The 24,128-nt window shown below is 31.7% G+C and overlaps 4 protein-coding genes across 6 annotated transcripts; all 4 read right to left on the reverse strand.

Annotated features, from left to right (window-relative positions):
* Nucleotides 1–4,086: 4,086 nt before the first annotated feature.
* On the reverse strand, nucleotides 4,087–8,276 carry LOC115709744 (ATP synthase subunit O, mitochondrial). Its single transcript, XM_030637932.2, has 6 exons — nucleotides 8,045–8,276; nucleotides 6,916–6,966; nucleotides 6,141–6,384; nucleotides 5,388–5,500; nucleotides 4,639–4,725; nucleotides 4,087–4,546 (listed from the first exon to the last, which is right to left on the reverse strand). The coding sequence occupies exons 1-6, from the start codon at nucleotides 8,174–8,176 to the stop codon at nucleotides 4,418–4,420; spliced, it is 756 nt and encodes a 251-aa protein (XP_030493792.2). The 5' UTR covers nucleotides 8,177–8,276; the 3' UTR covers nucleotides 4,087–4,417.
* Nucleotides 8,277–9,657: 1,381 nt separating this feature from the next.
* On the reverse strand, nucleotides 9,658–14,006 carry LOC115711576 (uncharacterized). The gene is made up of 6 exons (XM_030639934.2): nucleotides 13,498–14,006; nucleotides 13,345–13,397; nucleotides 13,041–13,096; nucleotides 12,397–12,951; nucleotides 11,613–11,826; nucleotides 9,658–11,514 (listed from the first exon to the last, which is right to left on the reverse strand). Exons 1-6 carry the CDS (start codon nucleotides 13,646–13,648, stop codon nucleotides 11,350–11,352), a joined length of 1,194 nt encoding a protein of 397 aa, XP_030495794.2. The 5' UTR covers nucleotides 13,649–14,006; the 3' UTR covers nucleotides 9,658–11,349.
* An 861-nt stretch (nucleotides 14,007–14,867) lies between these two features.
* On the reverse strand, nucleotides 14,868–18,556 carry LOC115708875 (E3 ubiquitin-protein ligase BIG BROTHER). Of its 3 annotated transcripts, none has more exons than XM_061112903.1 (9): nucleotides 18,433–18,556; nucleotides 18,023–18,074; nucleotides 17,687–17,915; nucleotides 16,278–16,542; nucleotides 15,972–16,012; nucleotides 15,785–15,829; nucleotides 15,460–15,587; nucleotides 15,280–15,388; nucleotides 14,868–15,189 (listed from the first exon to the last, which is right to left on the reverse strand). In XM_061112903.1, the coding sequence occupies exons 3-9, from the start codon at nucleotides 17,828–17,830 to the stop codon at nucleotides 15,142–15,144; spliced, it is 780 nt and encodes a 259-aa protein (XP_060968886.1). In that variant the 5' UTR covers nucleotides 17,831–17,915; nucleotides 18,023–18,074; nucleotides 18,433–18,556; the 3' UTR covers nucleotides 14,868–15,141. The 3 variants fall into 3 exon arrangements, with proteins under 3 accessions (XP_060968886.1, XP_060968887.1, XP_060968888.1); XM_061112904.1 differs by having other exon boundaries at nucleotides 17,687–17,816; nucleotides 18,433–18,549; XM_061112905.1 differs by having other exon boundaries at nucleotides 17,687–17,772; nucleotides 18,433–18,548.
* A 2,786-nt stretch (nucleotides 18,557–21,342) lies between these two features.
* On the reverse strand, nucleotides 21,343–24,128 carry LOC115711611 (ADP,ATP carrier protein 1, mitochondrial). Its single transcript, XM_030639982.2, has 4 exons — nucleotides 23,947–24,128; nucleotides 22,599–23,086; nucleotides 22,138–22,509; nucleotides 21,343–21,945 (listed from the first exon to the last, which is right to left on the reverse strand). The coding sequence occupies exons 2-4, from the start codon at nucleotides 23,073–23,075 to the stop codon at nucleotides 21,649–21,651; spliced, it is 1,146 nt and encodes a 381-aa protein (XP_030495842.1). The 5' UTR covers nucleotides 23,076–23,086; nucleotides 23,947–24,128; the 3' UTR covers nucleotides 21,343–21,648.

Here is a 24,128-nt window from a genome sequence, read left to right on the forward strand (position 1 = left end):
CAACAATGAAATGAGGAAATGTATTTTAGAGGTGTGTATAAATTGCTACAATCCAACTATAACTAACTACTAAATATTGACTATTCAATTATAATCGGATTGGATGAGGTGTTCGAAAATTCACTACATTTGATGTTATTCAATCGAACTAATTATTTTCTTTTAGTTTGAATAAGTAATTAAATTTTATGTTACTATACTTAATATATATATAAATAGATGTATAGAATTCAAATTTTATTTTTTTATTGGATAATGCTAGATTTAAAATGTTAGACAAATTCGATCTGATCTTATTCGAAAAATACTATGTCTAAAATATTAGTTAAATATAAACTAATCCAATAGATATATATAAAATACATATAGAAATGATCTAATCCAACATTTAGATTAATTCGAATAATTAAAATTAATTGGATCGAATCGGAGAGAACCCAATGAACATCATTGTACCCTTTAAGATTTCTCATATGTATACAAAAGGACAAAAAGCTAGCTATCTAGGGAAAGAGTCAAACACAAGAAGAGGAAGAGACCTTAATAACCATCCCATATATATATTATATGCCTTGCATTCTTTCCATTCTTAATTAATTAATTATATAGTTAAGGTACACGTGAATTGGAAGTATATATATTTGTATAAAAATATATAAATATATATAATTAGAATAAAAGTACTTTTTTGATGGTATATAAATATTTGTATGTGTTTTCATTGTCTTGTTTTGCATGCTTTGGGTTGTTTAATTCTTTTATTGCATGGAACAATTATTTAAGACAACAACCGATCCCAACATGCTTCTTTACCACATTACCTTCTCATAATACAAACCATATTCCATATCAAAAGCATGTTAATTAATTTTTAATATTTCAAGATTTATATAGGTACTATTCAATTATATGTGTTCTTTAAAAATCTATGTATCCATAACTTTTTGAGATTATTTTACAAATACACAAAAACAATAAAAAAAAATTACAAAAATACAATTTCACGGAATTTTAAATATTTTTATGATTTTTTTAATTTTATTTACAGAAAATACAATCTTTTTATGTTATTTTCTTGTTGATTTTTTGTTATCTGTATGTTTTTGATGTTATTTAGATGTTATTTTTATGTAGTTTTTTTGTTGTTTTCGTGTTGTTTCTATAGAAAACCGTAAAAATGAAAGAAAAAAAAATAAACGTAAAAATATAATTTTTTTAACAAAAAATGGTAGCTTATGTAATTATTCTTAAATTTTTTTTTATGTTTTAATAATTATATGTTATAGTTATTTAAGATAATTTTACGAATTTTTAAGAAATTTAAAATAATTTATTGTATAAATTAAAATTCAAACATTATATTTCAAAATACGTATACATACAAAAAGACTAGACTGTTTCAATTTCAAACCTTATTTTCGACACTAAATTTCTCAAAAATTGCACTATATCCTCACTACAAGCAAAAAAAAAAATTGTGACTAATTATAAATCATCATTGATATGTTGTGACTAAAATGTCCGTGACTAAATATACTAGTTACAAAAATTATAATTTGTTATGACTAAAACTAAATTGGTGATAACTTGTATATCTAAATACTATATTTTAATCACAAGTAACTTTTTATTATCACATTTAGTCATTACAAAGGATTTATGGTGTAACTAAAAAATTATCACTTTTGTAGTGCCTAAACATCTACTATGTATACAATTATATAAAAAAAAAAACCTAGTAGTTGTTAAAAACATACCCATTAAGTATTGATTATATTGTGACAGTCAATAGTCTCGTGATCCGTAAGGAAAAATATCGGGTAAGTTGTGCAATTTCATATCGCCTGGGGAAGGTTAAGTGTGATGATTCTGAGACTGTATAGACTACACAATTGAAGAAGGCTTAAATGGATTGATTGGTTTACCTATATCAACAAGGTGAATCTTGTTTTCTGATAACCTATCATGAAAGAACTCCACGTTAAGCATGCTTAACCTGGGATAATTTTAAAATTGGTGGCCTCTTAGGATGTTTTTCCAGAAAACATGCGAGTAAGGACAAAACACGCTGAAAATACTCGTGTTGGTCTGTAGGGTCAGTCGTCAGTCTAGAAAATAACTAAATGTAACGTACCTGTGTATAAGAGTTATTAATTTATGGAAGAAGCCCCAATAAAAATTTAAAGTGTTACATATATTATAATTGCTAAATAGATAAATAAATTTATGGTAAATTTATGGACAGGTATATTGAAATATAAACAACTATATACATGAAAGAATGCAGGCTGAAATGGACAGCTTGCTTATTAATTAATTAATTAATTAATAATTTCATAATAAATTCCCATTTGATTAGTTCTTCTTCCCAATATATTATGGCTCCTCTCTGTCAATGACTAGAGACTACTTGTACACTCAGCTACTTGTAATGAAAGACTATATATATTTATTTATGTGTATTTATATATTTATATATACGTGTCCTAGTCTTATCCACTATCATTTTGGACCATCACAATCATTCTTCTTAATTGCTTAAAATGTTTACAAAGGTAAATGTATTAATACTCTATTACCCTTATTAAAATACTATTTAAATAAAAATGCAATCTTTATATGTATATATGTTTGTATTCAAATACACTCTAATTACTAATCAAACTATTCACCCTTGAATTGAAAGGAACTGTAATCTGTATAATCATTTCTTTTTTTAGCTAATTAACCTTTTTTTTCTACAAAAGACCTGAAATTTAAAGAATATATAACCTTTTAAAGACTCTTAATTGGCACTTCTTATTTTAATCCAATTTTTTAAGATTATATACGTTATAATTATTTATAAATTTTTTAAACAGTTTACAGTGCCGAAAATTAAGCTCAAGAGTACAGTACACGCGTATAAAAAAAATAATTATACGCATATAAAAAATTTTAATTTTATTTTCGGCATTATAAATTATTTCAAAAAATTTAAAAATTTATAAGTAACCATAAATAACTATAACACATTTATTAAAAAAAAATATACTCAAAACCTATCATGAATGTCGAGATAAAAGGTCTACTGAAATATCATTTTAGATGTGTTATAGATTTTTTCTGTCTATATTATATATATACTGTAGCTATCAGTGGTTAAGGTATACAAAAACCTTATCCTGTATTATTTCTTGTTGTATATATTCTTAGGATATATCATTTTCCTTTACCTAATCCTACATAGTCATGCCCCCATGCTAGGACAAAAAAAATAAAAAAGTAATCTTGTTATGAATAGTAACATGGGATATTGAGCATTGTTTTATACTTTATATACATACATAAAAGCAGTCATTTTCTTAATACCCCCAAATCAATTTTCATGAAAAAATCAAAACTTTAAGGCAATTTTCAGTTATACATTACAAAATATTTGAGTTTCTTTTTTATGTAATGTGAGCCAACAAGGAGTAGTAGTTTGTTGCATGTTTTATGGGAAAAGTGACTAGAAAACTCTTAAGCTACTCAAATGTTGTTTTTTTTGTTTCTTTTGTTTTTGTTTTTGTTTTTGTTTTCATGTATATCTACAAAAGTACAGCTGTCCCTAGTGAAAGAAAGAAAGTACAATGGTTATGCTTGTGAGCATGTACGAAGCAATATGGGGGTGCTTGGTCATAAAGACAAGAAAGACCAACTCACCTCTTCATTTTGATTCTGTCTTATATACACCTTCTTCTATCTACCTATGTTCCTTTTTGTTTGTAATAATAAAGTTTCTGTTAAATTTGATGATAGAAAAAAAAAAAGATGAATAAATCATGGGGTGTAAAGCTTTTTAAGTACCAAAGAAAAAACTCTCATAAAGTTAATACCTTTGTCTTGTTTGAACTTTGAAGCCCCCTAAGAAAAAAGTTCTTAGGCATTATCATGCTAGAAAGGCCAAAGAAGGTGAAAAAAGGTTGGCTTTTTGTTCATCATTGGATTGTAGATATTTATGATTCTTTGTACATTGGAGTTTTGAATGAAATTTCTAGAGTGATTTAATGTTAATAGAGATATTCATATGGTGAAAAGAAACATAATCAAAGATGAGAATTGTACTTTAGATCCCTTTAATGGTATTCATAATAAGTATTTATTTGCTTCTCAAACAAGAGTATTAAGGTTTAGTGAGACATAATTTAATTATCTAAGAAACCAATCCGAAAAGATTGAAAATTTAGGAGCCTTTTCAAAAGTAAGAGCAGCATTAGTTTATCAAACAATGACAAAGAAAATGTGAAATTGAAGCTTTTATTTGCAAATTTTTGAGGGGAGCGGTTAAAGAACCGAAAATAAAAAATATTCTCTTTCTTCAAGCTTCAAGAGAAACTGATACAGATGCAAAATGAGTGGAGGGAATGGCCTTCATCATGTAGGTAGACCGGACCATTTAGAGGTTGCCGATGTTTATCGGTTCTCGCAAGAACCTCTCCATTTGACGTGCCCTAGTCTTAATAGACATGTCAAACACCTTCCTATCGAATTCTACCACGAGCCCACCCAGAATACTGGTATCAATCTGTCATGTAAAAAAGAAACAGTCAAAAACTGTTTGTACAAAATCTGTGAATTGAAACAGGTGAAGTGAGTTGAGCTCAACACAGTACTTACCTTCTGTTCAAGAATAACCTTCTTCCCATGGCCAATGATATCTTGCAATGCAGCTTTCAACTCTTTCTCCTCCTCAGGTGGAATGGGCTAGTAGTAAGACAGTAACATATAGATCAGTAAGAAAGTAATAAAAGGTGTTCATCTTCTTTCTTATACTAGGAAACCCCCGCCTACCCCTACAATACTTGAGGACCAGAAAACTAAGTAGATACCAAGGAGGAACTCGAATCTCAGACCTTGTGAGCAAACCACATAGAAGTTGATCATGACTTGCATCAAAAATTCAAAAAGGCTATCCCAATATATAAACCACCCCTAGACAACGATTTAACACTCAACATTGCCAGAGTTATGTATCATCAAAGCAATCACAAAGTCCAAAACCAGATCACCCCCATGGTTACCATTTGCAAATTTAATAAATCAGGCCACCACACGGTCAAACAAAAAAAAAATCCCCCATAAATATATCTTCCAAAATTGACCAATATCTCACATCAAAATTTTCAAAAGAATGCATCTATGGATCTAATTGCATCCAACTTTACGGTATTAGTCACAGTAAATTTAACACAAGTCTTGTGACAAACCCCACAAGAAATATGGTAGGCTGCCGAGAACTATTCATACCCAATTATGCTTCAACACTAACACAATTTATTACCTTAAATCAAAATAATGATTTTTGTTCTTGCCCAAATGGCAAGAAATAAGGAATTAAAAGAAACTACATAAGAATTAAAACTTACAATGACAGTTGTCACAATAGCTCTCACTTCTCCTCGGTGAGCCATAGTCAACTCTTCGAATTTCTTTGCTATGCTGTCAATGTATCTTAGCCTACCATTTGCAGCTACGGTAACTAAAAATACAATAAATTATTACAATAAAATCAGCATCTGAGACTAAAATCTGCTGCCACCAAAGCTAATATCTAACTTTTAAAGTGAAAAAAAATTGCAGATAAAAAGAAACAGCAATGGTAAAGTAAGAACCATGTTAAGGTACTTGGTACTTCTATTTCATTAACCATATCTACAAAGCAAAAAAACTTCCAAAGAGGGAGATAAGGCTGCTTTGCAGATAGGTAGACCAACCCCAATAATTTAGTGTCTTGACTAGGGTAGTTGTCAATGTCATTGGTCCACCCACATTCAATGAGAACTTATGCTGTTTAGTACACAAGAGTGGTGTAATTTTATATATACAACAAAAAAGCAAAAACTAAGCAGCTGGAGATAACAAAATCAGAAATACAGTGAAGCAACATTGATTACAATTATAAAGAAACCAAATAAGATTTTAACTAAAAAAACTCAAGCCATAGAAGAAAAAGGGCTGCAAGATAAATAGATAAAGATATAAAGAACCTAATAAGCAGAAGTGATACTAAAACAAAGTAAGCAACTCTAAAGTCTAACTACGGACATAATACAAACACAACCTAATAAGATTCAAAGACAGAAGAACATAAAATAAATACTATAAGCAACTGATTATACCCAAGAAGTTCTTTGTAACATCTGAAAATTTAGCTTGGATGCAAATGTCATCAATTGCACCCACTCGAGTCTTTGCAGGAACTGATGGATCCTTGGTGAATTGAGAAAACACAGGACTTTGCTTTGTAGCCTCAACAATATCATTAAGCTCAGACTCAACCTTATCCAAGGCATTAGTCTTTACTGCTGCCACATATAAAGCAGAGGCATAGTTCCCACAGCCACCAAACAAAGCCAATGGAACCTGGAACACCACAATAATGCCCAATTAGTATGATTTGCTCATATAATTGAACTAGCTGCAAGTAGTCAAAACATAAAACCTCTATGCAGAGTGTAAGACGTATTTAAATGTATATGCATATCTCATTTTACTACATATTGTTATAGTGGTATTACATAGTGCAAATAAGATAATTTACAATATAATTTTTCAGTTTGAAAATGTGAGATTATAATATTGAAAAGAGAGGCACTTCAAAGAACTGAGAACAGAGACTCATGTCAAGGTTTACATTAGCATAACAGACCAGAAGAACCATGCACAATGTGCAACAATATGAGTAAATGATGGTACACAGTTACAAAGAACATTGCTATAGTTTCAGAATTATCGTGTACAGAAAGAACAGGGGAGAGGAGGCATAATTACTTCAAATGATGATATATCATGTTTCCTTCATATGGACATAATCACATGATAAACTGATTCTTGCTTTGAAGTAACTAGAAATTGCCTGAACATGTAGCATTGAAAGAAAAACAGTTCAGTTACCTTAACCTTTACTTCCTTCTTCTCAGTAGCAGTTGAGAAATTCCTGGAGATCTGCAAATACAAGTTTGTCAATACAATATTTACACTTTGCTTACATATAAAAATGTGCATTTATAAGAAACATGTCAATGGTTACAGTTAAACAACCGACACTATGTAAGCATTAATCCGTACTTATGTTATGTTCATCAACATTAGTTCTCTAACACCCAAAACAGAAATCGCTGTTCCGAGGTTCCCTTATAACATAAAACTAGAATTTCAATACATCTAAGTTCTTTGCAATATCAATCTATGCAAATAAGAAGACTTGCATAATCTTAAAAAATCTAAGACTCGCATAATCTTTAAATACAACCCACTTGCATTTGTGGTGGAAAAACCGAGCCTTTGAGGAAATATGAACGTTTTTGTTATGCTTATTTTCCCTATAATTGCATGGAATTTCATAAATTTAACAAATCTCAAATTGGGTTGCTATGGAATTGTAATTTTAGGAGCTCATCGATTAATGATAAAAGTAGAGCTGTGTCATTTGGGTTATGTAGCTGCTATGACTTGCATCGTGGGTTGCCTTGTAAAGATGAGATTAAACCACTGAATGGAGATAAACAATCACATTAAGGGAAAAAGAAAAACGGCAGAATGAGAAGGAGATTTTCATTGAGATTAAAACCGAGATTACGGGTATTATCTATTAGAATGAAAAGAGTTTCAATTGAGAGAGACAAAGTGGAATAAAGTCAAGACTTATGTGTGAAAGCACATAAGAAGAGTATTGCTTTCTGGTTCTGTATCTGCTTTTGAATCTAACAGCATTGCCATCTCAACAATAGTTCCATTAGCCATATTCGAAACAGGTCTGTACGAAGGTTCTGATCGAAGAGCGGTCTCGTCGAATACATCACAATAGATAATCAATTTCAAAGAGTTTGCCCCTAATATGAATTCCCACTCTTTTCATTTCCCCTAAAAAACATCCCTTTTCACAAATCATTCCAACAATTGGTTTCACAAACAAAACTTGAAAGGAAAATCATAAACCAAATCGCAGTAAATTAACAAACACATCAATAGAAAATGTTTCATTGACCCTAATTTGTACATTATTCTCACAAATTAAACCAACCTCAGAATCGGTGAAAATAGGGGAAAGTAGAGCTTTCTGAGGGTTCGATCTACTGGCAGTGGCGAGTGATTCTGAACTGACCAGCTTAGATGCGAGTGGGATAGTCGATCTCATACGACCTGCGAACGCCATTACGTCAGAACAAGAACCCTAATTTTTTCTTTTCTCTTTGAGTTTCTTCGTAGCCAAACAAAACTCGACGAGAATTGAGAGCACTATATATTGGACTTTACAGAGCTGGGAAAGGGAATGTAGTAAACGACATGTCGTTTTTTATGTGATGACCTTACATTGCTGTCGTTTCCTGAGAACTTATATTTTATTAAACGACTTGTCGTTTACAAAACTTGTTGTCGTTTTACGGTTTTGATATTAATTGTGTCGTTTTATTGGTAGGTCCCGTGATATAGGAATAGGCACTAGGGAGACCGCTATAATGGTGTCGTTTTATGGTTTCTGTTCTATTTTTTAAAATGGTAAAAATATGAGTTGAGTTTAATTTTCGATAATTTTTTTTTAATATAAAATGGACCTTATATTTTTTATCCATTGAATTTTATGTATTTCATGTATATTTATTGGTTTAATTCGTATTTATTCAATATTTTAAATCTAGTATTTATTAGATCAGATTGGATCTATCCAGTATTTTAGATCTAGTATTTATTGAATTGGATCCATCAAATCCAAGAAAAAAAGAAGTAAAATTTTAATGCTAATTTTCATATATACATATATTCTTTTACGTATAAGCAGGGGCAGACTCACATAGAGACGAGGTGGGGCAGTCGCCCACTCTGAAAAAAAAAAAAACGGAAAAAAAATATATATGTATTTATAAATAAAAGTGATATTTATAAACATAAAATAAGCTTAGGTATAATGGTAAAGCATGAGGTCATGAGTTCTAATATTAATGAAAACATGTTTATTTTAGTATTTTTATTTTACTTTTTGAACATCTACCAATAATACTTATATTTAATGTCTTAATTATTGAATTCAATATTTTTATTCTTACTTTTTTTTACTTTATACTATATTTAATACTAAAATATAATTTTGCATTAATTTTTAACATGTTATGCAATGTAAAAAAAAAACGCACCCCTCACTTATAAAAAAAAAAGTGTCACCCCCAACTTAAATCCTGAGTCCGCCACTGCGTATAAGAACATAAAATTTAATTACTCATTCAAACTAAATGAAAATATTATGAATAATTACTTAAAACACCTTATATATTTGTACAATTTTTTTAAATTATCTCAAAATATTAATTAGTTCGATTAGATATTAAATGTATTGGATTTTTAAATAACATTCAATCCAATCTAAATTGGATATTTAACATTCGATCTAAATTGAGTACTTAAAAATAACATCTAATCTAATCTGGTCGATTATAATTGAGCATTGCTATAAGGCACGAGTGGTATTTAGCACCTTTTCGACATGTCACGTTACAATTGGTTAGCGATACTCCCTAAAAATTATTATATTAAATTATATGAATCCAATACTTAGTTGGACCATACTAACGGTGCTAGTCACCAGTTGTACCCTTTAGCATTTCTCATTATAATTGGATCCACATTAAATTTGATCAATTTATGCTAATTTGAAGGTCATAACCCAAGGCAAACCCACCAACCAGTAATGCCCACATCTAACCTCATTCCTTCCTTCCATTTCTCTCTCTCTCTCGATTCTTGTTCATTCGAGAACCCCTTTTCCTTTCTCTTCTTCTCTTCCTAAACAAAACCCCCTTTTCCTTTCTCTCTCTCTCTCATGATCTCATAATCTTCAATTCATCTCTGAACAAAGAACAAAACCATGTTACAGTTCTTTTTCACAGCAGCTTTCTCTGCAATCCCTTTGACTCTCTACATCCCTCCCCCAAGAAACCTCAACCTCTTCGTTGAAACCATGGAAGATGCTCTCAGAGAGTCCAGACCTTACACTGATAGACTCTTCCCTAGAGCTCGCCGTGTATGGTCATGGATCTTATCTTGGGTTCTCTGTGGACCAAGAAGAAGAACAAGGTAGAAAAAACACACACAACAGAATTTTCAATTTCAAATCATTACCCTTTTGTATATACAACTCAAGTTTCAGTTTTTTTTGGGTTAATTTTGTTATTATTGATAATAATAATAATAATGGTGTGTGTGGACTATGATGGAGTTTTCTTCTTGTGTCGGCAGCTGTTTGTTTTTTTTTCTTTCTTTTTATTTTGTTAATGTAAAATTTGCCCCCATATGAATGAGCAATACTTATAATCTGGTTTGTGTAAAGTTGGAAACTTTAGTTTGTTTTTCTGTGTTTTATTATTTATCAAATCATGAGATGTTTGAAATTGAAACAAAGTAAAGATTAAGAACTAATGTACTTTACTTATGAAGGTTACATTTTTAGCATTTTTTTTGTACTTTGATGAATGAAAATCTCCAACATTGAACTTAGTAAAAGCTTAGCTGTTTTGGTGTATTTATCTGGTTTAGTTTTCCCAGATTTGGATTTTTTTTCATATGTATTATTTGTTGCTTCTTAAGCTATCCTTCTCTTTTCTAATAAAATAATGATATTTATGATATGCAGTTGATAGTTGATTTTAACTTTATCTGAAATGGAGATATTGATATATAAAGGATGAGACAAAAGGGTGATGATATCATTACATAAGTCTCTCTCTCTCTATAGATATTGTAGTAGTTAAGTACAGATGTTTTCACAATGAAGGTCTTTAGAAATAGAATAACTCAAAAATCATCTGTTGTGAATTTACAGTTTTGATTTTACAAACTAAAACTTGCTCTGTAAAGTTATGATTTTTAAGTTATATAAATGTCAATTGTTGTAAAAAGGACTGAAGAAAGTAGCAAAAGAAAACAGACTTTATTTTGTAGAACCAAATTTTGAGCTGTAAAGTTTTGATTTTTATTGCCAATACAGATTATATAAGCAAAAAGTTCAACTCTTTATGATAATTTTTCTGACTTCATCACTTTTATGGTTGAAATTGGCATTAATGTTCAACTTGTGACCCCTTATGGTTGAAAACAACAACCAAACTCACAGTTGGAATGGAGAGATAAGAATTAAGAACCAAAATAAAAAAGAATACATTTTTATTCATAGATAATGAATTTTTAGTTACAATTTTTATCAACAACAAGAAGAATAATGAATGAATGAATGAAAAAAAAAAAAGTAAAGGGGTAGATAAAATTATTAAGAAATAAATAAAGGAATGGATTTTTGTAATTGTAAAATGATGATATATGATCATGTAAGGTAATTTTCTAAGCACTGTAGGTGGATAGTGTGCAAGGCTTCAGAAACCAAAATACATCCAAAGTCTTTGCTTCTTTAGGATCAACAATAGAAGAAGCTCTTTTGTTTTTCTCTATGGACTCTTCCTTTGCTACTAATAATTGCTTATTCTGCTCTTGAAGGATTCCTCTCTCCTATAAGTTTATGAAACAGATAATAAAGAATAATCAGCTAAACCATAGACAATATATATCAATGAAAATTTGATATTAGTAAGAAAAAGATCACATACCATGAGCTTGGATTTGGGAAGCTTTGAAGGGGTCGGAGTGGTGGTTGGAGTACTCTTTCCGAGGACGCCTCCACCCCTGGTGGCGGAAAAGCATTGAGGAGATGGAGGATTTGTTCGGATTTGCAACAAATTATCGTTGCCTTTGCGATTTACATTCTCTAAGACCAAGTTCATAGTCTTGGATAAAGGAGTGTTCTCTGTCTCATCATTTCTTCTGCACAAAATACAGTTATGAAACTTTAGTCTAAAGCCTTTTATTTTCAGTAGTACACATTTAATCTATACTACATTACAGTCTAGAGTTCCACAATCAGGGTTTTCGAAACTGGGCTCTATGCTTAACCCTACAATATAGAATAGAACCTCAGACTTTGTGGGAGAAAACCAGATCTAGACCATTTGAGCTACTCCTCTAATTCGTTTAGTCTAGTTACAGTCTTAACCGAAATTCCATTTAGCACAAAGGAGCTAATGAACACTAATTTCATTTGAAAATAGGTTTTCTGGTTAACCCTGCAATATGACTTTAAGGGAGAAAACCGCATCCAAACCATTCGAGTTACTCCTCTCATTCATCTAGTCTAGTTACAGTCTTAAACCAAAATTCCATTATGCACAAAGGAGCTAATGAATCAACTGTGCATACACTTAGCTTTACAGCATGAAGTAAAACATAACTAGATAATGCGAAGAAGCTTGAAGGTATCGAATCATGCATAATATGAAGTAAACTAACTAGGTGTAAGTATTTTTTTTAGCTCAAAAGATAGAAAGGTGGACTTACTTTTTTCTTCTTGGCTTCTCCTTGAGAATGCCCCTCTCCATCTCTTGAGGCTTCTCTTTGAGAATGCATCTCTCCATCTCTTGAGGATTCTCTTTAACTCCATCAAGCAATGGCTTCCTCTCCTTCCCTTTCCAATCCAACTCACCCAACACCTCACCTTTAATCTTTCCATCCATCACCACATTTTCCTTCACACTCTCTTCTCTCTCCTTTGTTCTTGTTGCCATTCTCTTCAACTCATTACAAAACTCAGTAATCTGATTTAGAATATCCCGCCCTGCAAACAAGTTCCTCGCAGAAAGTGTGCTTTTCAGCCTCGGTGGCAGCACCTCATTATTGTTCTTCTGCTGCAATGGAGCTTCTACTACAGCTTCTTTCTTTTCAGTGCTTGATTTGAAAGCCGATTTGATGATCTTAGCATGGTTGTTATTGCTGTTGTTTAAAGGAGTCGAAAAATTTGGATTATGATTTTCACTGTCATCATTGAATTTCGAGTTACCAATTGGTGTAATCCAAGCTTGATGAGCTACACCTCTTCTCTTCAACTTGGCCTCTCTGTTGAATAGTAACCCAAATTAGAAAGTTGGTATAGTTACTATAAAAGAAAGAGAAATAAGGTCAATTCAATTATGCTTCTAAAGTACCTTTGACTTCTATCACCAAGTAGAGATATTTGAGAAACACCAGCTGGGCTTGCAAGCTTCAGCAATGAAACAATTTAAACCAAAATTTCAGACTAGTAAGGAGTATAGACTTTGTTGAATTTCATTCAACTCACAAAGAAAACCAATCTATTGATCTAAATTAACTTAAGCCCACAAAATTAAACTCAAAACACAAAATGGGACTTTTCCCAAATGAGAAAAAAATCCATAATAAGATAAGATCTTGATCTTCTTGATAAAAGAAAACAAAGATAACCCAGAAAAGCCAAAGCAAAAAACAAACCTTAAAAGGAGTAGATTTGAGAAAATCTTCAGCTGTCTTTGGGTGATTGCAACCTGTAAGTAAGTAACTCAAGAGAAATTAAAAATCAAAACTTTGGGAATGATTTCCAGTTGTGTAAAGAAAAGATTGAGCTGGGTTTTCGAGAAATGTTACCAGGTCTGCAAAACCAAGACTCATCATCATCCACAGGGTGGTCGTTTGGGGACAAGAAATCGAACCATTTTGGTGCGTTAATGTGCTCGTATAACACATCTTCTACAAACTTTGACTCAATGTTTTTCCAGTCAATCTTTGCTGGTTCCATTTACAGAGAGAGAAAGAGAGTGAGAGATTGAGCTAGAAAGAGAGAAAGAGAGAGAGAGAGATTATGGGTTTTGGTTTGGAGGGAAGAAGGAAGAAGAAGATGATGATGAAGATGAAGATGAAGATGTAACGGTTACTAGAGTGAGTGAGAGGTGGCCGTTGATTTACTTTACTAATTACTACCAATTCTTTCTGACCGTTGGGAAATGCCACAATTCTTTATTATTATTATTTGTTTTTTTAATTATTTATTTATTATTATTAAATTTAAGTGGGGACTTCTTTAAGTGAATCCAAGGAGAGAGAAAGGTTCTCTACAAAAAGGAGCACCTTAACTATTGTATGTATTATAGAGATTTATTTGTCTACTTCAAAAAGTCAAATGAATTCAATGAACCTTTTTTTTTTAACTCGATCTCTCTTTTAATTGATCTAGCTAAATATTTTGTTGAATTTTATTTTTGATACTATTAATAATTATATAAAAAAATTAAAATTATATTAATAATTTTATTTAACTACAACGTACATAATTATAAAAAAAATTAAACTAAAAATTCTCTTAAATACCGAAAAAAATAAGAGTATCTACTAAAACATTTCCTGTGTAATACAAGATTATCTTTTTTATTAGAGTATTGCTATAGGTCATCAAGGTCTCTAACACTACTATGAGACCACAACATATAATTAGATTATTAATTCTTTATAATATTTATTACATTAAAATAAATAAAATTTAATATTAAATTACATTAATCATATTACACACAATACCCTTTACCATGTCTCTTTTTATTATTATTAAATTTAAGTGGGAGCTTCTTTAATTGGATCCAAGGAGAGAGAAAGATTCTCTAAAAAAAGGAGCACCTTAACTATTGTGTACTATATAGATTATTTGTTTGTGTACTTCAAAAAGTCAAATGAATTCAATGAAGCCTTTTTTTTCACTATCCCCTTACTAATGATTTTGACAATTTTTGCTTTTGGATTTTGCATGGCTCTAAATGAGTGATAATTACTAATTAGGGGTCTTATGATTTGGTGGTTTCTTAATTAAAAATCATTTCTTTTTCAGAAAAAAAAAAACAAAAAGCTTTGATTTCTCCATTTCATCATTAAATCAACTATTGAATCCGTACAAATGACTTGACACAACTTATCATGAAATTTCAGATTTGGCTATATATAATTAAAAAAAAAAAGTCAAATATGAATGCTCATAAAGTTGCTATTTTTTGGTCATATTATGAAGCTCATAATCATCATCAACAACAGAGAAGTTAGAGTGAAAAGGAATTTGTAATTAAACATCAATTGTACTAAGAAAAAGAAAAAAGAAGACAAGAGACTATCTACCCTTAATTCATTACCTAGCCCTGTATCATGTATACAAAGATTTAAGAAAAAGAAAAAAGACTAAAACTTTTAAAAAGAAAAATTGAGTTTTCTTCTTCCTCTTTTTCGGTTATAAATTGAAGCTTTCGCCCCTCAACTTAGCTCGTCGCCAAATACCTCCATGTTACAAACCGGGCATACCTAAACAGATTCGAGCTAAAGTAAGAATTTTTCGAGAATTTTATAAAGTAAAATGGTGAAGATTATAAAGGATTGAGATAAAGTTTGAACCTTGTTAATGCTGAGCCATTTGCTAATGCATTCACTATGATATAAATGTTTGCATGGTAATTTCATTAGCTTATCTCCTCTTTTGTACCTCATTTGGCAAATCACACACCTGTTCCCCAAAAATTATCAATTTTTCGATCGATACCAGAAAACAAACAATCGAGCAAATTACAATTTTACCTTTCCCCGGATTTTTTTCTTGAGAAAAAACTTCCAAACTTATACTTGGATGTCGGAAGCAAGTTGATCAGATCATCGGAAAGTCCTCGACTTTGAGTACCAACTGTTTCACCCAAGTCTAGTAATTCCTAAACAAAGGCATGATTATAACAACAATGAACATTAAAAGAGCTTTCTTTAAAGATTGATACTTTAGCTCAAATTGCATTACTTTTGAATAGTAACAAAGAAAGATAGATAGGACAATAGAACTGTCAGTAATGGTTTGACAACTTTACTATGTTTGTGAATAGGATTTATAATTTTATACACAAATGTAGTATACCTCGTAGGTCATGTTGTCAGGATCTATGCCATCTTGCCACACAGTCTGCAACAAGACATGAAGAGAAAAAGGCCTTATAAATAGGTCTTGTCTTGTACAGATTTTTCCTTTTTATTATGTGTGTCAACTAAACAAAAAGACAGACAAGAAATCCCACGTGGGTGTGCAGAAGCCAAGAGATTCATACCTGGGAAGAGCTGGTATTACTGTTCTGTTGATTTGGGATATCTACAAAAAGCACAACAATAATTTTACTATTACAAATTTACTCTGAATTAGCATTAATAAACATAACGAGAAAGTGAGGTAATCGCTACTGGTGCAATTCAATATTGGGATAGGGATGTCACTTTATAAGTGTTGCCTAATAGCAATGCTCGAGTTAAATGAATTGTAGGTGCTCGAAAAGGACTCGAAATCTCGTACATTGTTGGAACATAAAGTTCATGAAGTGCATAGTGAGTGAGAAGCATTTAGGAATAGATAGACTAACTTTCTTCAAGTGTGGCATGAACCGGTGCTGCATCCGCATCTCCTGATGACGATCCATCCTCGAAATGTTGTACTGAGTGATCTGTGGTTGGAATTTCCTCTGTGGTCATCATAGAAGGGTATTCCCAAGCTCTCCTGTTCATATCCATTCTTGGCAAATGATCATTTACCTCATAATGACCATAGTAAGAAGTAGAAGTAGTAGTTTCTGTCCCAGAGAATCCAAATTTGTATGGATTCATGTTCATTGACCAGTATAAACTTTCCTGGATAAACACACAGCAGATTCAAAGTGTAACATTTTCATTATAATATATCAAATGAACATTATTCAGTTTCACTACTACACACCAAAACAAAATCCCATTATCAAAATGCAATTCCATTATCTATTACTATTACACCCCACTCACTCACACATATACCTTCCCGACATACTAAGGATAGGATTAGATCAGTTTTTAATTGAATTTTGACAATATCATCTAATAACCGATCAAATCCAATTAAAATCTTATTTTAATTAGTTCAGCGTAATTTGAGTGGTATCTCAATCTATACGAAATAGAATTCTAGCTCTTTCAGAGTAGTATCTCACTAAGGAGGCCTTCTTCGCCTTCCACCTAAGCTTCGCAGGAAAAGTCCAAAGCCAATCCTAGGGAACAGTGAAGCTTCATAGGGTCTTTTTGTCCAAGTGCAGGTAGTTTGTATCTTCACAGACATGTCTATTTCACTGAGCCTCTCTCCAAGACCGTGCCTAGATCGTTACGCCTTTCGTGCAGGTCAGAACTTACCCGACAAGAAATTTGGATAATGGGAGGTCACGAGATAATTTAAAACGAGTGCTCACCATGCTAAGACAATGAATTCGATCAACAAAGCTTAAGGGTCTATTTCTTAGTCAAATATCTCTACATATGAAAGAAGACACAAACTTGTTTTACATAACAAACTAATGATTAATGACAAGGACAAATACACATTTATTTAACAACAAGCTACATCAAAACCTCACCAAAAAACAAAGAACAAAACTTTAACAAAGGTTGGTCTTTTCTTGGTACAATTAGTACAAGGTATTTAATCATTAAATATTAGTTAAAGAAAAAAAGGAAGATAATAAATTTAGTTGTACTACAGACACAGAACTATTCCAAACAGTACTGGTCACAAAAGAGAAACAAACAATTTAAATATATTATACAAACAAACCATACTAAATTACAAAAGACAAAAATCAATATGTGTCAGTACAACAACCCATGTCCAAAGCATTGATTACTAATACCACCACCATCAAAACACCTCACTTAATCTCTATTACACTGCCCCCAAAAGCATGACAAGCAACCATACATAACCACAAACCAAACCCCATTATATATATGTGTGTATATAATATATACATACCTGATCATGGACAGAGGGAGGATGAGGATAAGTGAGTGGAGGGACATGTGTGAGGCCTTCAAAGAAATCCATGAAGCTTTCAGTAGCTGTGTAAGGAAAGCCAGTGTCTATGTAATGCACTTCCATTTGTCTATCCTCGTTCATATCAATAATTAATATTAATAATAATATTAATAATAATAAGAATAATGTCTTGTCACTCAATTCCCATAACACACTCTGCTTGATACTACAATAAGAATAATCATAATAACCCACAAATTATTATTATTATTATTAGGTTAAAGGGTATAAGATTATCATTATAGGAATATACCAATTTCATAAATTTCAAACCTTTATGAGTTTTCTAATGTCTCATTCCAAAGCTCAATGAAAAGGGTAATTTCTGCACCATAATAACCCAAAATCAGAATTTTATATGAATGTAAGCTAAAGCTTTGATTTTTAAAGCTTAAGAAGAATGTATGTTTAAATCTTCAGTTACATTTTAAGAAGATAATTATAATAACATAAAAGAAAGAAAAATAAAAATGAAAACTTTCTTTCTTTTTTTTTCTAAGGAACCAAACAAAAGATGGAGAAAAATGACCACAATCTCTCTACTCACATCCTTTTTTTTTTTCTATGGAAGGAAAATCTGTGAGAAAGTGACAGAAAAAAAAAATGAAAAAAATAATAAGATTATATTTATAAACACAAACCATGAAACATTTCAATTCAAAAAGTTAAAAGAAAGAACATACATTAATTTTGATGAAGCTTGATGAGAGAGAGAGAGAGAGACTGAATCAATGGGAAAAATCTTGTCTTTCTCTCTCTATAGTTGTAATTTGTATGTGAGAAGAGTGAGAGGGAGAGAGTGTGTGAGAGTGTATATATAAAAAAGGTTTAATTTTTATTTTGACTGTTTTCCTTTTTTTTCTCTCTTTCTCTCTCCTCCATTTTTCTATGTATATAATGGTATGAGAGAGAGAGAGAGTGAAAACGATGTCGTTTGAGAGTTGAAAAAGCATAATGGTAAATCAAAAAAAGACTGTTTGTAGCCGCAATTAGTAGCAGAAACCTTATCTTTTGTCCAAGTAAAAAGTAAAAAAATATGAGAGAAGTGTAGTGGTAGGAATTATTTTTATTAGTATTTTTCTTTGTTTATAGTTCCTCTCAAAAGGGATTAAAAGGTTTAGCTTTCTGTAAGTGGTGTCATCTGTGTGATGGAAATTGTTAAGGTAATTATCGATAATCTAATTAAAGTGCGCTGAACTATAAGATCTTTATAGATGACACGTGGTTATCGGGATTGTCAAAGGGATAGGAAAAAAATAGTAAATTAATAATGTTACCCACTTATTTCAACCACTTAATTTTTGTGTTGAAAAATATTTATTGAAATATTTTGTATCAATGATGATGTTTGTTATAGTTACAATATTAAATTTATAAATTTTAAAAAAAATTAATAATAAATAGTTTATAGTATCAACAAGTTTTTCATATTTTAATTTTACTAGTTCAAAAAACTTTAATTTTTTTTAATACTCTACTATTTAAAATTATAAAAAAAAAATGTAATTATAATTAATATCACTAAAAGAAAAAAAAAATAAAAGAAAAATATTTCGACATGTAGTTTTAACTTTTAAGTATAATGCTACCCTCTTCATAATTATATTCATAATCTTCTTCTTCTAATCTAAACCTAACAAACCAACCAAGAAGACCAAGATTTCATCACTATAATAAATTACATTGGTTCTTTCTTCATGTTTGTTATTTTATATATTTAATATTATTATTTAAAAAAAATTGTATTTTTCCTATAAAAAAAGAGTGTAAAATAGTAAAGATTGAAACTTTAGTCCAATTAAATACTATTTAACCATCTAACATAGTTGACTGTGTTGTGGATGGAGTGTAGTAGTGGTAGTAAATACTGTACACAAAAACACACAAAGCCATTAATTTAAGCTTAACCCAACTTTATAATATAATAATAATAATAATAATAATAATAATAATAATAATAATAGTAGTTATATTGGTTGAAAATTTGTAATGGATGTTGGTAAATGGTAAGTAGATTTTGAAAGAATTGGTTTGTAATTAATAAAAGCTTTTTGTGTACTCAAACCCCAAAATGGTTAATGTATAATAAGAACATTTTTCAATAAAAATAAACCAAATTACCAATATTATTATTAATTACAATATGTATAATAGGGACCACTAATTATTGATTAAATAGAGATTTAGGGGTAGAACACAAGTAATAACCTATAAGAAGGGATGGGACCATAGGTGTCCTAGTTTACAAGTAAGGAATTTATCTTTTATATTTTTAATTAATTATTTATATTTGATAATAAAGCAACATATCATATCTACATACATGACTAGAGAAGGGACATTTTTGTATTGTGTTGTTTATAAATTTATCAAATAAAAAGAAAAAAGCTAGTCAAAATTTTAACAAAAGGGTCAAGAATATTGCATCTCAAGCAAGACAATTCTTTCTTTCTCTCTTTCTTTTTATGTGTGTTATTTTCAAATTAGAAGATGGAAAAAGAAGGTTAATATTCTAAAGAGATTTGTTGGAGTCAACTTCTTAAAGTGAGATTCCTCTTTAGTCTTAACCATAATTGGATATTCATTTTGTTTTGTGATGATAAGACATTAATCACAATCTTGCCAAGTATTTTAAGTTCTTAAGTAAATTATGTACTTTAGAAGAACCATATTAAACATAAATTTTCTTGTTTTTCTTTAATCATTCAAATGGATTAAAGGAATAAAGTTCAACAAATAAAGCGAAAATAAAACCATACAAATTACTTAAGAAGATAACTAAACAATAACAATTCACGCCAATTATAAAGACGAGCTAGTAAACCAAATCACAACATGAAAGGATACAAAGAGAAAAACCTCACAAAATGATCTAAAGCTAAAGTTACAAAACACTAATATTACAACAAAAAGAAAATATTAATAAGAAAAACAATAACATATCCTAAAAACATACAGAAAAAAAATCATAATCTTCCAAATACAGAATTCACCCATAAAAGAGACAGTACAACACGAGAGTGCACCACCCTGCAAGGGCTAGTGATCCAATACCCCCTCGAGGAAAAAAGGCATTGGATCGCCATAACCACACCATCATTGTAAGCAACAGCAAATAGGTACCCACGAGCCACGACCTCTTTCGAGCAGTACACCACTGACTACAACGCACCTACACACCACCCACCAACCGTCATAGACCATCATAACTCATCCTCCAAACCCAAGGGCCAACCATGCAATGTAGTCCATCGACCACTTGCAACGAAGGTCATCCCAATCCAACAAAGGGGAAGGGTACCATACAAGACCGAAACCCACAACCAGTTGAGATTGAGGGAGAGGGTAAGAGAAAAAATGAAAAGTCAAGAGTGAGTCGATAGAGAGGAATTTTGTAACATTTTTCTTGTCTTTAGAAGATGAAAAAACTAGTTTAGACTCAAAATTGAAAGTTTTTTAGAGTAGAGAATAACACACAACCCTTGTCTCTTTCAATATTCAACTGATGTAATCACTATGTTAAAATTGTTGCACCAAAGACAGGATTGTTTAGAAAGGAGGTTGCACATAATAAAAGATAAAATCTCAAGTACTAAAATTTAAATCAGACTCATTACAAATAGTAAATATAATCAAAAACATCCAACAAAAAATTGTATAATTGAAACTCCAAAATGTGTCAGTCAGTGGAATTTGACCACCACTCTAGAACTTGACCTGCAATTTTGAGCAATTTTGATCCAAAATTTAAATTATTGAGTTTGATGGGAACAACACTTCCCTCAAAAAGTAAATTATTGACTGAAAATTTTGCCGAAACAAGTTTCTCAGAACTCAACAAAAGATTTCATCACCATCTATCCTCCACCTCCTCAAACTGAATAGCAGTAACTCAAAAATTAACCGCCACCAGATCCGTACTTCTTTCCGAACACAACCAGCTGCAATTTGTCGTAACCAGATAGCACACCAGCACCAGCGATGGCACGAAGGATGTTAGCACCAGCACCCTTGAACAGAGACTTGGCACCCTCGTTCTTCAAGATTTGGGTGAAAGCGTCAAAGGAGCTCTTGTACTTGACGGCTTCACCAGATGTCATCATCATTCTTCTACGAACAGTGTCAATTGGGTAGGAAGCAAGACCAGCACCATTGGTGATAAGCCAACCAAGGGCAAAGCTAGCAAAGAAACTATCCTGTTAACATCGAAAACACAAAATACAATAATGTCAATTGGTATGGAACAGGAACTCAATGCCCAGCAAAATAGAAAAGCTTTTGGCTAGTGTAAATGGAGACAAACAGATTTAGTGTCTAAAGCCATTAACAGGGATCAAAAATGTTAGCTGAAAGACTAATAATGAACAAAAAGAGCAATGTTGAAATACCTGCAAGTCTCCAGTAAGGAGGACTGGCTTCAAAGAATCGTACAATCCAAAGTAAAGACCACGGTACACAATGATACCAACACAAGAGATGTTGAATCCACGGTAGAGACCAGCAATACCATCACTCTTCAAAGTCTTCTTGTAGACATCAACTAGACCATTGAATTGTCTTTCGCCTCCCTTCTTGGCAGCCTTTGAATCATTAGCCAAACGAGTACGGGCATAGTCCAAAGAATAGACAAAAAGAAGGGAAGAAGCACCAGCGGCACCTCCAGACCCCAAGTTTCCAGCGAACCACTTCCAATAACCATCCCTGTCTTTCTTGAAATTGAAAAGCCTCTTGAAGTAATCCTTGAAGGCAAAGTTCAGGGCCTGGCACATGATACAAGCATAATGTTTAGCATGAATTTATGGAAATATACACAATGCAATGTCAAAGTAAAAATAGTACAAACACAAACCTGAGTAGGGAAGTAACGAATAACATTGGCTGTGTTGCCCCTCCACAACGAACCAAATCCCTCATCCTTGATGGTTCGGCCAAAGCACTCACCAATGCCCTTGTAGGGTTGTGAAAGACGACCGGCTTTAATCATCTCATCCTGGTTCTGAATCAGAAGTTTGACACGCTCAATTGGGGCAGCAGCTGTTTTGGACACAGCAGCAGAAACTCCACCCATAAGGAAATCAATCATAAAATGTCCTTTCTCAGCTGGGGCTTGAACAAAGATAGGCGATGCAGCTGATGGAACCATGGACAAATCAGTAGTAGCACTGCACTGGTATTGCAATGCAGCATTACGGTAATTTCCATATGCAGCAGGCCTTTGATACACAGCAGGACGTTGGAAACCAGCATCCCGAGAAATGCTAGAATTGCTAAGGAATTGCCCTGCTACCTTTTGCATGACTGTAGGATGTTGATGCCTATTATCCATGGTTTCGTTCCCTAAAAGAATACCATACAAACACAAGCATGAGATACATAGCAAAGACCGAAAACATCTAATTACATACAGCTTTAAAACTATGTTATGGTAAAACTTCATTTAAAACGATGTACTAGATAACAACGTTAGACTTGAACAACACAATCAATCTGTGGATTCTTAGATCCCCCATTTCATTTCCTATAATACAGGAATTAAAGTAGATATTTGCTACAACTTTCAACTACATCTATAAAACGAAGTATCACTTCACAAGCTTAAATCAAAAAACAAGCATGAATATTTATTAACAAATAGCAGGCACAGCTTAAGAAAATCATACTGAATCCATCTGACAACATACTCCAGCTCAGACCAAGCAAAATATAAGCTTACATTCCACTACATCAATAAGAAATCGATCCTAAAAGAAAGAATATGATGAACTTTATCCAAATCGATTCCAAAACAGTGCTAACATTACTAAAACAGATAACCCATCATAGATAAAGCCCTAAAGAATACGCATCAGATCCACACACACACATGAAAATAACAACACATAATAAACTAAACCTAATCAAACCATAACAGTTAACTCATTCAGATCACAGATCTAACAAAACTAAAATCACTAAATAAATATCAAACCGATCTAGAAAGCCATCACAACCCATAAAACTAAAAGAAAACCAAAACCCAAATCCAGATCCAGATCTAGAATACATATAACAACTAAAAATCAAACCTTTGAAAGCAAAACCCAAAAATTGGCAGAAAAATCTTAAAAACAGATCCAAAGTAACAAACCTCAACGATTGTAACACATGTATTAGAGATTAAACATAAAGATTAGAGATTTATTATGATAGTTGGTTACCTCTTGTTGATCGAGGGATTTTTGGGGGTCTCCGGCTGAGAGGAGAAGAGGGCTACAAAATAGGCTACAGAGACGATCTTTGAAAGAAGCAAAGCTCGCTTTTTAAATAGCTGACTTTGCTGACACTATTAGGGTATGACGTGTCAATTTTCTATTGGTTAATAGTGAAATCATACTCGGCT

Source organism: Cannabis sativa, chromosome 3, assembly GCF_029168945.1.
Source record: "Cannabis sativa cultivar Pink pepper isolate KNU-18-1 chromosome 3, ASM2916894v1, whole genome shotgun sequence".
Taxonomy (NCBI): domain Eukaryota; kingdom Viridiplantae; phylum Streptophyta; class Magnoliopsida; order Rosales; family Cannabaceae; genus Cannabis; species Cannabis sativa.